The 17,126-nt window shown below is 43.3% G+C and overlaps 3 protein-coding genes across 3 annotated transcripts in view; 1 reads left to right on the top strand and 2 right to left on the bottom strand.

Moving 5' to 3' along the window:
* The window catches only part of LOC309549809 (uncharacterized protein), a gene marked incomplete at its 3' end in the record, with an annotated part of 47,327 nt that extends 36,466 nt beyond the window's left edge, over positions 1–10,861 (bottom strand). The window contains exons 1-2 of the mRNA XM_082250312.1: positions 10,647–10,861; positions 10,330–10,557 (exon numbers count right to left, since the gene is read on the bottom strand). Coding sequence (XP_082106438.1) covers positions 10,330–10,485 — 156 coding nt within the window. The 5' untranslated portion in view covers positions 10,486–10,557; positions 10,647–10,861. The remainder of the gene's footprint in view (positions 1–10,329; positions 10,558–10,646) is intronic.
* Positions 1–17,126, bottom strand: part of LOC309550250 (uncharacterized protein) — a gene marked incomplete at both ends in the record, with an annotated part of 974,848 nt that overhangs the window by 333,531 nt on the left and 624,191 nt on the right. The gene's annotated exons all lie outside the window — the stretch shown is intronic.
* The window catches only part of LOC309549807 (uncharacterized protein), a gene marked incomplete at its 3' end in the record, with an annotated part of 245,362 nt that overhangs the window by 148,162 nt on the left and 80,074 nt on the right, over positions 1–17,126 (top strand). The window lies entirely within an intron of this gene.

Below are 17,126 nucleotides of genomic sequence, written 5' to 3'. Positions count from 1 at the left end.
TGAACCGCCAACCCGCATACATGTGAACCACCAACCCGCATACATGTGAACCGCCATCCCGCATACATGTGAACCGCCAACCCGCATACATGTGAACCACCAACCCGCATACATGTGAACCGCCATCCCGCATACATGTGAACCGCCAACCCGCATACATGTGAACCACCAACCCGCATACATGTGAACCGCCAACCCGCATACATGTGAACCACCAACCCGCATACATGTGAACCAGGCCTAAAGGAATAGTAAAGTAATTTATAAACAACACCTCCTTCAGGTTTAACCACTTCTTGACCACAAGGATTTGCCCTCTTAATGACCAGGCCATCGGATCGGAGCCGAGCGCCAGGACCAGTTATCACCAGCTAGGCCAGACACTGCTTGATGGCTTATTTTAGGCCTGGTTCACAGAGTCTGTACTGACTGACTATATAATAATGTGCATAAGTGAACCAAAGCCCCTAAATTCAGCAATGAAATTGAAGTGAGGTGGAAATTTAATAATTTAAATTTAATAATAGAATACCGTGATAATACCGTATACCGTGGCAAAACCTTAATCAATTAATCGCAGCATGAAAATCTGATACCGTCACAAGCCTAATGGATAGTAGAAACTGTTCTCATGGACGTTATAATTCCATGCCAATAATTCTTTGGTACTAAATATGTAATAAAGGTGCGATGAAATGGAAACATATTACATATATATTCACCACCTTACATGACATACTGTCATACTCTAATATAATACATATTAGACGTGCGCAATTCATCTCGGTCCGAAATTACAAATACACAAATTCAGGTGAATTTTTGGTATCCGAATCTCTGAATGAAATGGTAACAAATTTTGCTGAAATACGTTAAAAATTTGTTTTGTTTATTCGTTTTCTAACAAATTCCAATTTGAATTCAAATCAGTCAACAAACTATCATCCGATTCAAATTCTGTGTGAAGAATAGCTGGTTGTTAAGCAGGGGGCTGGGAAGCTGGCCACCATGTATTTATTTACTATAAGGCATTATCTGTCAGCGGGCTTCCTCACTGACAGATGAATGTAAAGAAAAGAATGCCGCAGTTGCCCGGCAACAGAATTCTTTTTTTAAAAAATGGCGTAGGCCCCCTCGACCCCATCCCCCCAGTCCATACCAGGCCTTTTGGGTCAGATGATGACTCATGGTTGTAAGGACAGCTTCCTGACCTGCTGCTTAGCAACCAGATATTTCTTCACTCAGAATTTGAATTGGTCGATCGGATTTCGACTGATCCGAAATTCTAATCGTTCTGGAAAGTTGGAGTTCGTTAGAAAATTAATAAATGAAACAAAATTTTATGAAAATGTAACTAAACGAATTCCATAATGAAACGAAATTAGTAACATTATCAAATCATCTGAAATGAAACAAAACAAATGTTTCCGTTCGCACATGTCCTTTACATATTTAATACCAAAGAATTATTGGCATGGTATTACAATGTCCACGTGAACAGTTTCTACTATCCATGTCTAATGTTACATGTCCTGGGGTTTTTTAAACAATTACAGCTACTTATTGTCAACCACGATTTATACTTAACTACAACAAAATGGCCACTATTAGAGAGATCGCATCAAAAATGGCCACTGTATTTTTTTATTGTAATCCACAACAAAATGGCCACCGCACGTTTTCTGGTCTCCACTAGATAGATTGACATGTAATTTAACCAATCCAGTTCTCCTGATGAAGTCACGTGCAGTGACGTAATGCATAGGGCATACCAGACCAGAAGTGATGTAGGAGGCTGGCAAGTCACTGTACACACACACAGCATTTTTTTATTTTTAATGTAAGAGTTATTATTTTTTTTAAAAAATACTGTTTTAAATACTACACCATGGGGGGTTACTTTCTTTTACCCCAATATATGGAGTAAGCATGGGACATGGAGTATTAAAGGGACCACCACTATGGATTACCTGGATATTTCTGAAATACCTGGATGCAGGCTAGGATTGATGGAACATCATCCCAAACATTACAACTATAAGGCTTATTTGATTGCCTCTTATGGGGAGAGTTCTGGGAGCATAGAGGTGTCAGAAGGAGGTGAAGATCATAGAGGTGTCACAAGGAGGTGAAGATCATAGAGGTGTCACAAGGAGGTGAAGATCATAGAGGTGTCACAAGGAGGTGAAGATCATAGAGGTGTCAGAAGGAGGTGAAGATCATAGAGGTGTCAGAAGGAGGTGAAGGTCATAGAGGTGTCAGAAGGAGGTGAAGGTCATAGAGGTGTCAGAAGGAGGTGAAGGTCATAGAGGTGTCAGAAGGAGGTGAAGGTCATAGAGGTGTCAGAAGGAGGTGAAGGTCATAGAGGTGTCAGAAGGAGGTGAAGGTCATAGAGGTGTCACAAGGAGGTGAAGGTCATAGAGGTGTCAGAAGGAGGTGAAGGTCATAGAGGTGTCACAAGGAGGTGAAGATCATAGAGGTGTCACAAGGAGGTGAAGATCATAGAGGTGTCACAAGGAGGTGAAGATCATAGAGGTGTCACAAGGAGGTGAAGATCATAGAGGTGTCACAAGGAGGTGAAAGCACACCGATTCCTTTTTATATCTGCAGAAAAGAAACTCCGTATTTGGAAATGAGAGATTATATTTGTCACATCACCGAGAGAGAATGAACTGTTATATACTTTAGAATATTCATACACTTCTACAATGGACTGCACTGTGTGACCCACCATATATGTTTATGGTAATACATATGTACTATATATGTGTTCAATGGTATACCGTATATTATAGGATATATTTTACATGTTAAGTTGTTGATACACTTACACAAGGTAGAGCTTGCACATCACCAGCCATTACACATATCATTGGGTTATTGACTCCTCCCCCATTATCACTTTCTGTTTAAGGTTCCAAAGTTGGAGGATGTTATCACATTAATATCAACATGTAAAAGTCTGTCCTCCAATCAGATCATCAGATATAAAATGTCCAGCTGGTAGAGAATGGGTGTAACAAAAGAGAATCCATATTATGGTTATTTATACTCACTGACCACTATATTAGGTACACCTTGGGGGCTTGGACCCCCTTTTGTCTTCATTCTTGGTGGCATAGATACAACAAGGTGTTGGAAACATTCCTCAGAGATTTTGCTGCATAGTGACATGATAGTATCACAAACTTGCTGCAGATTTGTCGACTTCACATCCATGATACCAATCTCCCATTCCACCACATCCCAAAGGTGCTCTATTGGATAAGATGTGGTCAATGTGGAGGCCATTGGAGGACAGTGACCTCATTGTCATAGTGAAGAAACCAGTGGTGAGATGATTGGAGCTTTGTGACATGGTGCATTATCCTGCTGGAAGGAGCCATCAGAAGATGGGTACACTGTAGTCATAAAGGGATGGAAATGGTCAGCAACAATACTCAGGTAGGCCCCGGTGTTTAACAAATGCTCAATTGGTACTAAGGGGTCCAAAGTGTGCCAAGGAAATATCCCCCACACCATTACACCACCAGCTTGAACCCTTGATACAAGGCAGGATGGATCCATGACCGAAATTCTGACCCTACCATCTGAATGTCGCAGCTGAAATCCAGACTTCTCATCAGACCAGGCAAGGTTTTTCTAATCTTCTATTGTCCAATTTTGATGATCCTGTGTGAATTGTAGCCTCCATTTCCTGTTCTTAGCCGACAGGTACGGCACACAGTGTGGTCTTCTGCTGCTGTGGCCCATCTTCTTCAAGGTTAGATGTGTTGTGTGTTCAGAGATGGTATTCTGAATACCTTGGGTGTAACGAGTGGTTATGTGAGTTACTGTTGCCTTTCTATCATCTGGAACCAGTCTGCCCATTCTCCTCTGACATCAACAAGGCATTTTCCTCCACACAACTGCCGCTCACTGGATATTTTCTCTTTCCCCACCATTCTCTGTAATCCCGAGAGATGGTTGTGTGTGAAAATCCCAGAAATACTCAGACCAGCCCGTCTGCCACCAACAACCGTGCCACATTCAAAGTCACCTAAATCCCCTTTCTTCCCAATTCTGATGCTCAGTTTGAACTTCAGCAAGTCGTCTTCACCATGTCTAGATGCCTAAATGTATTTAGTTACTGCCACGTGATTGGCTGATTAGCGATTTGTGTTGCCAAGCAATTGAACGGGTGTACCTAATAAAGTAGCCAGTGAGTGTATAGCAGTGGGTAGAGGGGAGAGAGCAGAAGTCAGGACTATAATGTACAACATAGAGTATAAGATACAACAGATAGGACTATATAGTATATAGTATCAGAATGATGTAATGTACAACAGAGTACTGTATATAGTGCAGGAGTATGTGATGTACAACATAAAGTATATAGTGCAGGGGTCAGGAGTATGTAATGTACAATATAGAGTATATAGTGCAGGGGTCAGGAGTATTTAATATACAATATAGAGTATATAGTGCAGGGGTCAGGAGTATGTAATGTACAACATAGAGTATATAGTGCAGGGGTCAGGAGTATGTAATGTGCAACATAGAGTATATAGTGCAGGGGTCAGGAGTATGTAATGTACAACATAGAGTATATAGTTAAGGGGTCAGGAATACGTAATGTACAACATAGAGTATATAGTGCAGGGGTCAGGAATATGTAATGTACAACAGAGTATATAGTGTTGGGGTCAGAACTATGTAATGTACAACATAGAGTAAATAGTGCAGGGGTCAGGAGTATATAATGTACAATATAAATTATACAGTGTAATTATACAGTGTATATCCCTCCACCCGGCACAGCCAGCAGACAACAGAACAAGTAACCCCAGGTGAATTCCTCTCTCAGAGATCTTACTAAATCCGGGCATGGGTAAGGAAATCCAAAGCACATTCCCCAGGTGTCTATGTCTAGTAATGCCTATGGTGAAAATAAACATTATGCTGCCAGCTGAACCCCAGAATCTCCATAAATCCAGGGTAGAGATGGGCCGAATGACCCCTGTTCGATTTGTGGCAGAACTTTCAAACATTGCAAAAGTTTGTAACCGAATAACGAACCCCATTGAAGTCTATAGGACGCAAACTAGAAAAATCAAAAGTGCCCATTTTGCAGGCTTATATGCAAGTAATTGGGAATACAATGGTTATGGGGGTCTGGGTACTGCCCTGGGGGACATGTAGCAATCATAAAAAACATAATTTTAAAATGAGCAGTAATTTACTAATGCTTAAAGTGAAACAGTAAAAATATTAAAAAATCCTTTAAATATAGTGCCTGGGAGGTCTCCTTAACCTGACATTTATAAAGCCAAAAAAAAATGACATTTTTCTTGTAAGCTTTCTTTATTTTTTAAACAATGGCTTCAGGAGCCAGTCTGTATGATGAGGCCACAATTTAGTGCACTCGGAACAAGATTGGAGATTTTTTGGATTTATTCTGCTGTTCCTTTTGCACACTTTGGATAGAAGTAACAGGTGCAGAAAAATTGGGCTTTGGGTGTCGGTGGTGCCTTCACAACACTGTAACCCTATAGAGGTACTCTTGTTGAAAGCAAGAATAGGCCTTGCTGTCAACAATTGAAATTATATGCACCTGTCAAACAGGTGCGGAAAAATTGGTCCTTGGGTGTTAATTGTGCCTATGAAACCTACACCAAAAAAAAATTCTTCCAGATGAAATCAACACCCACAAACCTAGGCAGCCTAGACAGTCTTTCAAAGATTCAAAATTTGGAAGGCACTTGAATCAGCAGCATCTGCATCAAGGGCATGAAAGCTGCTGCTAATCCAGGATGGATTGATTTTGATAAATGTCAGCTGGTACACGGAGTCTGTGGATAGACATACTCTCTTATCTGTCACAAAACCTGCCACAGCACTGAATGCAAGTTCAGAAAGCACGCTGGATGCAGGACAGCCCAGCAGCTCCATAGCATACTGAGCAAGTTCTAGCAAGCAGTCAATTCTCATGACCCAGTAACAGTGGAATGTCAACTGGAAAGATCTCTTTGTCGTTTTTTTTCCCCAGATAATCTCCCACCATATGATGCGGACACTGCCCCGACATTAGAAGAAGACTCCTCAGGGGTCACTGGGGATTACAGTATCTGGAACTGCTTCCTCCCAGGCACGTACTACTCCCATGAGTTCTGGGGATCGGAAACCATCTGTTAAGGTTCAATGTCTCCAAAACTGCCAGAATCCTCCACCTCTCTCTCCTCTTGTGTGTTCTGTGGCATGGCAAGAATGGTGTCTGCATTAAGTGGGCCTTGAGAGGAAAGGAAGTCCTCTTCTTCCTCTTGCTGCTCTGCCTCAAGTGTCCTGTCCATAATGCCATGCATTGTCACAACTTACCACCCTCATGGCCTCCTCAAATGGTGACAGTACAGTGCATACATTCTTTATCAGCAGTCATCGGTGTGGGGGAAAAAAGCTGAGCCGTCCTGAGCCTGTCATTGTGCCATACTCACACAGGTACTTGCTGACGGCCCTCTGCTGCATGTGCAGCTGCTACAGCATTGGCAAAGTCGAGTTCCACCTGGTGAGCATGTCACAAATCCCACCGAATTTCAGCCAACTGAGCACTGACTGTGTGTGACCGCCTGAAATGGCTACAGGCTCTTCTGGCCTGCTTTAGCAGATCTTCCAACCCTGGGTACCTGTTTAAGAAATGCTACACCACCAAATGGAGGACATGTGCCAGGCATGGCACATGTGTCAACTTTACCTGTCTAAGGGCAGACATTAGGTTTGTGCCATTATCGCACACCACAATTCCTGGCTCAAGCTGGCGTGGCATGAACCATCTCTGGGCCTGCCACTCCAAGAGTCTCTGCTCTGATGTGGCTCCTGTCCCCAACACAGACCAGCTGAAGCACTGCATGGCATCTTTTGACATGACTAATTAAATAGCCCCTTGAACGCTTACTGGGTACTGGTGGTTCATAGGACAATGCAGCAGAGGAGGGCATGGAGGAGGAGGAGATGGAGCTGACAAATCTCGCATCACCACTAGCTGTATGGAGACGTGGCAGCACAACAAGCTCCAGCACCGAGCCCTTGTCCTGCATCCTTCAGAGTTGCAAGCAGGAGTTACCCAGTGTGCTATGAACTGAATCCATCATCCCTGACCATACTTGCTGGACCACATGTCAGCAGTAACATGGACTTTGTGGCTGACTGCCATGCCCAACTATGCCACAACATTGCCTTCCACATGATGGCAAGCTTGAATGGCCTTACATGAAAATAAAATAGCAACTGTGAACCTGCCATTGTGGTACAGCACATTTTGCAAATTCATGGAAGGGGGTAGAATCCAGCAAATGGAAAGGCAGGAGTTGTAAAGCCAGCAGCTTTGATAAGCTTGAATTTAGATGCTGAGCATGTGGGTGGCAGTGACTGTATTTTTCTTTTTCACTGCAGCAGATGGGGCAGAGAAATTTGCCTGCTATAGTCTACAGCTGGTGGTGTGCTACTGACAGACATGTTGCAATGAGGTATAGCAGGGGAATACAGAGGTGAGGAGTGGAGGAGAAGAGAGGTGAGGAGTGGAGGAGAAGAATTGCATCCCTTTTGTGTGGCTTTCAGGTGCAACTGCCAATGGGCTGAGTGGTGGTAGTTTAAATGCCTTGTCAAGCATGTGGTACCAAAATGTCTGGTGTTTTTGCTACGCTTGATGTGCTTGAGGCAAAGTTTGCAAACTGCAACAGTGCTATCAGCTGCACATATGCTAAAAAAGGCCCAAACAGCTGAGCTGTGGCAAATCGCGTCAGTGACCTCATTCATCATCATCATCTCCTTCATCCTTATCATAACTGGAGATAACTTAGCAATACTGTCAGGGAAATGGCCATAGGAGAACTAACAATGTTGCCAATAGTACAAATGGGCGCATCCGGTGCATCCCTGTACGCCCTGGCATGGGAGAAGCGAGCAGGCGTACGCAGTGGCGGTGCACGCAATGCGTGACAGATGCAGCCACTTGCTGGCCTATAAAAGACTGCTGTGGGATCCTTCAGAATGCTGGATTATCATCAGCCTTCCTGTGTTCCTGAGCTCTTGTATACTTCTCTTGGATTTCCCTGTTGTTACCTGGCTTGCTCCTGACTCTGCTTGATCTCTTCCTCCTGGCATTGACCCTCTGGCTTGCTCCACCAATCTTGCTCCTGTTAATCTACTGTGTATGACCCTGGCTTGCCTCAAGGACTTCTCTTCATTACCTTGTCAGTCCTCCTGTGTATGACCCTGACTCACATTACAGACCTTGCTACCTTCTCCTGCCTGCTTCCTTGCTTAAGGCCCCCGGCTAGTTCCTGTTTTGCTACCTGCCTTATCCTCGGACTGACTTCCTGTGTTTCACCCTCAGCCTGGACTTTACTACTGCTTCCATTGACCACTAGGTTGCCCAGCTCCTCTTAAGAGGCTTCCATCTTGCTGTGTATTCGGCTCTTCCCAACACTCTCCAGGTGTCCACCGGCTCAGCTCTTCTGCACCCTGTTGACAAGCTGTGCTATTTTGGGCACTACACCCGCTGTACCACCTTCAGGGGTGTTCCACACTTAGCAGCAAGGGGAGCCCTTTCAGCACCTTGGCCTTGGATCAGGTACGTGACAAATATGCTCTGGCTGGGGAACAGGACTGCAATTTGTTGTTTACCAGTGTTCTCCCCTCTCTGTAGGCTCATGTTCCTACCTTCCTCATCCTCAGAACCAAGATCTGAATCAAGTAATGGTGTGCAATGTCAAGGAGCAAGTGGTTGATGCTGTTTTCAAATAACTCAGCTGATTCTCCATGCCTGATGGTAGGGCTATGGCAGGAGTAGCTGTGGACAAGGAGGCAGAATAAGCCACTCTGGCAGCTGCGGTGGTCTGCGCACTAGTCTGTGCTTGTGTGACGGAGGATGAGGAAGATGAGGATGGTTTAGTAAGTCAGTCCACTACCTCCTCTGAAATATACGGCGTTAAACGTGCAATAATGCACTGAAATATACTGCGTTAAACATGCACTAACGCACTACAATGTACTGCAGTAAACATGCACCAATGCACTGAAATATACTACAGGAAACCTGCTCTGACAAAATAAACTGACACTAAGATAAAAATGAATGGTCACTACACTCACGCTGCACGGTCACTACACTCACGCTGCACTATCACTAGATTCACACTAAATTTATATTCTACACTGACAATAGAATCAGAATAGCACGCTATAGCACACTAACTCTCTCAATAGCACTGAACAGAGCTCTGTTCTATCTCTCTCCATGCCAATATCACATTGCAAATGGCCGCAATGGGAATAATATTTTTATAAAGTGTTGGGTGGGACTAAGCAATGAGCCATGATTGGATAGTGTCATCATCACAGTGTCCAATAATGGCTCTGACATGACTATGTGCCCTGATTGGGCAAACCCTTTATTGCTTCAGCCAATCAGGGTTTCCAATGCACTATGCAGTGGCACAGTGCATTGTGGTCATTCCCTTGGTCGAACAAACGGTCGAATGCCCTGGTAATTAGGATGTTCACTGCACGGGAGAGCAGCCAATGATTGGCCAGATCGTTCGCCCAACTCTAATCCAGTCTAGATACATAAATTGTGTCTGCAGCACAGAGACGGAAGATAATCCAAAAGAAACAGAGCGGGGGGAACACAGCTCAGGAAAGTGACCAGGGTATTACAGACTGATATCACCCGGTCCCCGTCCTACTCTGGTCCAATCAGCAAGCAGTATGGGTGGGGGAGTATATTTAGTGTTAATTACCTACCTGTGCTGATCTCTGTAGGAGTGTCCTCCTCTATAAATGTCCCCGTTATTCCATCCTCCTCCATAGACTGCTGATCATCCCTCACATACCTCTCTTCTTCTTCTGCTTTAACCTCAAATTCTATATCGATTGGATCTCCACTCTAAACCAAGAAAATGAGAATGAATATCATCTGTAAAATATAAGCTTTATTATTGTGACATCACATTAGAAATCCACACATCGTCATCACAAGTCCATATTCTAGATGCTCCGTCCCACCAACCTTGTAACAGTGATGGATGGTGTGACCTTCCTGTGTAGAATCCCGGGAATACAGAGGACGGGGACATCTCTCTGGTGGGTTCCTGGTATTAGGTGGCTCCATCATATCCTTGTGTCCTTCTGAAAACTCCTCCATCACTCCATACTCCTCATCCTCCTCTTTATACTCTTCTTTAACATCAATATTATCATCCCCGAGGTTTCCACTCTGAAAGATATAATAAAACATTCACTGTAACAAATATATTGTGTATAAATCAAAACTACCGATAATTGTCACTCATCTACCTGATGATGGTGAGGGATGGTGTGACCTTCCTGTGTGGAATCCCGGGAATACAGAGGACGGGGACATCTCTCTGGTGGGTTCCTGTAGCTGGATGACTCCTCCATGGTGTCCTGGTACAGATCTTTGTGTTCTTTTAGAAACTCTGACTCGTCCATCACCCCATCCTCATCCTCCTCCTATTTTATCTCTTCTTTAACTTCAACTTTAGAATCTCTCAGGTTTCCACTCTGAATATATAATAAAAATGACATCAATGGTAACAATGCAGATAATGTACAGATCCTAATGATACTATCAGTGATTGTTCCTCATCTACCTGATGATGGTGAGGGATGGTGTGACCTTCCTGTGTGGAATCCCAGGAATACAGAGGACGGGGACATCTCTCTGGTGGGTTCCCATTACTGGATCCATCTGTAGGAAACACACACACTGACTGAATACATTGTTTCTATGTGTTTATCAGATGATGGGGGATCTAGGTGGACCCTCCGTACTGCTCTCTCCTTTACAATAAAGTCTCCTCTTACCCGGTGATGTGAGGGGCGGCTGATTCTCCATCATGACGTCCTTGTAGAGATCCTTGTGTCCTTCTAAATACTTCTAGAATCCTCTTTTTTTTCTATTGAATCAAGGATAAGGTGGAGGCAATGTGATATCCATATGATCTCCAGACGTCACAGGAGGAAAGCTCCAGATCTGAGTGAAGATAGTAAAATCAATGGATATTCCCAGAATCCTCCTCATCTCATTATTCAGGCATCCATTTTGTTAAAGCCCCATATTAGTCTGAGGTATAATTTACCCACACAGGACCCCTCACACTCTGCAGGCTAAAAGCTTGTTGCAGCATATGGAACAACAAGCATCCCAGAGCGAAACACTCTATTATGAGCACAGCAAGGGTGAATACAGTAATGGGTACACCAGATATAAAGAATTACTACAAAGCCATCCTAATGTCCCAAACTGAGAATTGGATGATGTTTGAATTTACCCCTGCATGGATGCAAATCGAGGAAACAGCCCTCATGAATCCAACAAGACTCCTTTTTACCGCCATATGACTACAACACAACCCACCTCATTCTTTCCTTCTGAAACACCTTCTGCCATCCCTTCCTATCACAGCATTGGGTCTTCTCTGCGAAGACCTGTTCTTAAGCACATGGGAAGAAACTGGAATTACCTCCATAGGAAACCTGTTTGAAAGCTAAGTCCTATGCTCCTTCCGGGCTCTGCATTTAAAATATGACATCCCCAATTGGGATTTTTATAAATACCATCGAATAAGACACGCCTTGAGTAAACTACCACGGTTGGTAACTACCCTCATCTAGGATATTATACGCTTTCATGAGCATCCACAACCCAAACACTAAAGGAATCTCACACTTTTATTGTCTTCGGAGCTCTGCAGCATCACAACAGAAACTCTCATCAATGGTTAAGTGGGAATCTCCCCTTCACTGCTCAGCTGACCTAAACTCTGCAACCCAAACTACGCTCACATTTTCTAAACGCCTTTCCCATTGGCAATCAACACAAAGGATCCACACCCCACATAAAACTTGAGTGTATCTTTCCATCAGCCTCATCTACATGCAGGAGGAACTGTGGAGGTCAGGGGTCAGATGTGCACATATGGTGATCCTGCTTTGGATTAGCACTATTCTGGATGGACATACAGTCCCCAATAAGTAATATAAAAGCTTGTTGCAGGCATTCTGACATCATTACATACAATACAGGACCAACAGTCCCACTTTGCTAGTTAGGATGCCAAGGATCCACCAACACCCTAGGAGCATCAGGGAAAAAAAAGCCAGATGGAGGTACATTGGGGGAGGAGCTGTGAGGTCAGTGTGATGTCAAAGGACATATTGACTCTGGTTGGAGGGGGATTTGGATGGGGAGATTTGAGGGGCCCTCTATATGAGGCTCCCATGCAAATCAAATCATTGTTCCTGGGTGCGTCCTTCCTCTCCTAAACTGAAGAGTGAACTTTGACCTTTACCATACAGAGATCTGTCAGGAATCTGTGAAAGTAATCTCTCATGTGATCAGGTGACGTGCGGAGGAACAGAGTGTAAATACCAGACAATTTTGGAGAGGATGGATTTTGCTTTTCTTTTAACCCCCCCCCCCCCCTCTCCCCCAGGGTCACTGCAGGTGTGGAGAAAAGCTGTGTAAGAGGATATGGAGGAGAGATGAGGAGGAGATCCAGGAATCAGGATAAAGGTCAGGACAAGCAACAGACGAGCGCATCCAAGAGATGAAGCCGGGGTCACTACACAGAAAATCAATCCAAGGAAACAACAGGCAGGACGAGGAATAGCAAGAAGGAGCTCAGAGACAAATGAGAATATTGCTCAGCCAATGGGAGATTATCTCAGCATGACTTACATAATGAAGGAGATGAGGGGGAGGGGAGGTGACCATAGATACATGGAAATTCAGCTGGTTCAGTAGGGATCGGTCACATTTCCATCCATGTGTGGTCACTGCCGGATAAAAGTCACTCCATCAGCGGCTGCAGCCAAAAGCTTCATCACTGATCTGTGTATTCTGAGAGCGGAGGAGCGCCCCCCATTGTCAGAATACAATAGTGCAACCAATAGCTTCATCACTGATCTGTGTATTCTGAGAGCGTAGGAGCGCCCCCCATTGTCAGAATACAATAGTGCAGCGGGGAGGATTCACCCATCCCCCTCCAATGTGTGGAGGGGGGAATTGGCTCCTTTTTTTCCATTCAGCCCGCTGGCTGAATGATAAAACTGAGTCATGTATCACCAGCTTTGGAAGGAAGATATATTATTCATTAACTGATCCCCCTGAAGGGGTTAATCTACATATTACCTCCTCTGCCGCCAGAGCAGGCAATGTACCCTCTGTCCTTCTTATGGAATGTCCTGTCTGTATCTGACATCACTTCCTGTCTGTATTCCATAGAGACTTCCTGTCTGGTTAGAAGTGAGATCACCACCTTGTGGAGCTCAGTGGAACTGCAGCCCTGAGAAACGTCTGGTAGTGTGAACACGGCCTTGTGCTGTGTGTATGTACTGTATAGCAGTGGTCCTCAACCCTGGCCTACAGGGCCCACTAACAGACCAGATTTTAGATATTACCTTGGGGAGATGCAGACTAGAGTACTGCAATCACTGAGCAGCAAATGATATCACCTGGGATGTATTTCAGTTATCTTGAAAATCTGGCCTGTTAGTGGGCCCTGTAGGCCAGGGTTGAGGACCACTGCTGTATATCCTTATAGATGGGTCATCTCCACTCCCAACAAGGGGGATAGAAATAAATTACTGCTCGGGGGGAGACATTTTGGCACCTTTGATTTTGCAGTAAAATTGATTGCAGATTTAGTCATGCATAGCTGAAAACATTTGAAAAAAATTTTCAGGGACACTTTGCAGCACAGCTATCAATTACTTAAAAATGTACCACACCCACTTCCATGAAGCTCCGCCTACTTATCATCAGATTATAGGGTCTATTCAATAAAGAGAGAATTACAGGAAATTGAAAAGAATATTTCAAACTTAAGGCCAAAATAGCAGAGTTGGAATAACTCTCCCATTCAGCCGCACTACTTCTGCCTAAAGTCAAAAATTCTCATCACAATTCCCTGCAATTCTCTCTTTATTGAGTAGACCTTTATAGCACCAACAGTACCATCATAAAACTTGTGTGTATTTGTGTGCATGCGAGAGTGCAGACATAGTACAGAGACTGCAGGCCTACTTCAGGAGAGGGTCAGAGACTGCAGACGTAGTACAAGACTGGGTCAGAGGCTGCTGGCGTAGTACAGAAGAGAGTCACAGACTGCTGGCATACTAAAAGATAAGGTCAGAGACTGCAGGTGTAGAACAGGAGAAGGTTAGCTGCTTTGGGCCCAAAATAATTGGGCAACGGCATGGCAAATGAGGTTTAATGTGGAGAGGTGTAAGGTTTTGCACTTGGGGACTAAAAACATAAAAGCACAATACACTTTAGGGGGGAACCTTTGGGGGAATCAAAAATGGAGAAAGATCTGGGAGTCTTGGTAGAGGATAGAGTAAGCAATAGCATGCAATGTCAAGCGGCCGCTGCCAAAGCAGGCAGAATATTAGCATGCATAAAGAAAGGGATGTATTCCAGAGATAAGACTATAATCCTTCCACTTTATAAAACTCTGGTCCGACCGCATCTGGAGTATTCTGTCCAGTTCTGATCGCCAGTCCTCAGGAGGGATGTATTCCAGAGATAAAACTATAAACCACTTTATAAAACTCTGGTCCGACCGCATCCAGTTCTGATCGCCAGTCCTCAGGAGGGATGTATTGAAGCTGGAGAGAGTCCAGAGAAGGGCAACTAAACTAATTAGGGGATTGGAGGACCTTAATTATGAAGAGCGTCTGCAATCGCTTGATTTATTCTCCCTGGAGAAGAGACGCCTGAGAGGGGACATGATAGCAATTTATAAATACCTCAATGGTTATCTCAGCATAGAAAAAAAGCTATTCAGTCTAAAGGATTGCATGAGGACTCGAGGGCATACAATGCGATTAGAGGAGAAGCGTTTTAACCTCAGGCAACGCAGGGGTTTTTTTACTGTTAGGGCTACAGGATTGTGGAATTCTCTACCACAAGAGGTGGTTTCTGCGGGAAGTATGGTTGCTTTCAAAAGACTCTTAGACATACATCTCAAGGATCAGAACATTCAGGGGTATGAGAGATGATTACGGCCACACACACCTAAACAGGTTGAACTGGATGGACTATTGTCTTTATTCAACCTCAACTACTATGTAACTATGTAACCATGTAATAATGACTGGGCCTGAGGCGGATGTCCCTTTTCTCTTCATGTTAAAGACGGCCCTGGTCCATATATGTTTACAACTACATACCTTCAATTGGGCAAACCATAGCTTGCGGGACCTGGCTGAAACAGAAAGGTGTTCTGGTAGAACCGAACCTTTGAAAAGTTCGATCATCCCTAGACCTGACCCTGTACAAGTTATATATGTAATTTCGGTGGTCCCTGTGGAAGTCCATGCGTTGACATTTCTACCTATGATAAATGACAGGCTAAATCCACCTTGAGACTTTCTCCACACCTGGAGTGTGCAGAGTGCTTGGATAACGTCTACACAGTGATTACAGATTGGCTTTATCACCTCAACGAGCTCGCTCCAGTTCATGGATGTAATCATTATATTTGGATGATCCCACCAGTCAGGAGCCTTTCCTGTCATCCTACATGATCCCTTCTGAGAATTCTTCTATCCTTCCAAACAAATGTATGAAATCATCCATGAGTCCTCCTTCTATGTGATCTAGAAGATCTGGAATCACAATGCCTTTATGGATGAAGTGGATGACCCAGTTTATATATTATTTATTACTTTGCAGCTTTTTTAATTCCAGGATGAATTATTTTATTTATATAAGCAGTCAAGGAATTGCTCTTACTTTGTGAGATCTCTACCACCATTCCTATGTGAACATTACATCCTTGCAATTTATGTTTGACATCTTCATTATGTGTGGATTGATATATACGTTTATGCTTTTTGGTGTATTTTTGCATTTTTTTACCAAAAGGATCAGTTATGGGGTATCTGTTTTATTAGCTGTTGGAGGCAACATGTAGTTTTACGTGTTCTGATATCAGATGTTTCTGGATGATTGAAAACTGATCACACCTGGCCTGGAATGCAAAGTACCCAACAGGACATTTCTGACAAGGAGTCATAAATGGGAATTCATATCCTCACAGGATGTTCTCGCATAAGCCTCCTGTTGTGAGGTATGGGTGTAGAGGAGCCTCAGATAAGATCTCCTGGGGAGGTTATACCAACATCAAAGGCCAACTGTTACTGGAAGATGACCCAGGTCAAAAACAGTGATTCGTGAACAAATGGTGCCCCTAGTGGAAGAAAATAACATTCTTCCTGGAAAGATGAGATACTCCCTGTTGATTAGGAAGAGGGCATCTTATGAGCTGTCATTGGACAAGCAGACAGTGGGTGTTTATGTGGGTGGTGTCTGAGTGGACTTTTGAAAGAATTGCCAGCTAGAATTCTATCTCTTGGCTGTTGGCTCTCTTGGCCACCATGGCTCTTGTGCTACCTTTTTCTGTCCTTCTGTATGTGCTTGAGACCAGCTGAAAGATATCAAACCCTGAGGACGAATATTTAAAGTATTATCTGTGATTGTTCTGTCTTATATGCTCTGTAGTATTCTTTTAGTGTTTTATGTTAGCATTTTTACTTTCTTTATAATAACTTAGATCCTTGCTTATTAAAGCAGTGTGTTTATTTTTACAGCTAGCATTGTTAGTATACCCTCCAGTAACCAAATTAGAGCTTTGATAGACTATTATAGGAATAGACAATAGAATAAGTTTATAATAAATAGAACCACCCCACATTTATTTTATTAGCTAAACACTGTACATTTGTTGTTAGATTTTTGTTCTGTCTCTTTAAGACATTTCTGTATGCAATAAACAGAGTTGTATAAAGTACTCGAAACCCATACTTGAGTAAAAGTACAAGTGCTCGATCAAAAAGTGACTTGAGTAGAAGTACTAAAGTATTCAACATTTTTTGTACTTAAGTATTGCAAGTAGTTTTTTAAACAAATTTGCTACTCAAGTACTGAAAGTAAAAGTACCAGTACTGTGTTATGTAGTTATTAAAGAAAGAAGTCAAAAGTTTGAACATCATATTGTTTTTTATTATTTCAAATGCAGCTTTTATTTATACATACAGTAGCATTTATTTTCGTATGCTCCGAT

This window comes from Pelophylax lessonae, assembly GCF_965119305.1.
Source record: "Pelophylax lessonae genome assembly, chromosome: 3".
In the NCBI taxonomy this organism is placed as follows: domain Eukaryota; kingdom Metazoa; phylum Chordata; class Amphibia; order Anura; family Ranidae; genus Pelophylax; species Pelophylax lessonae.
This window is presented reverse-complemented; position numbering and strand designations above follow the sequence as displayed.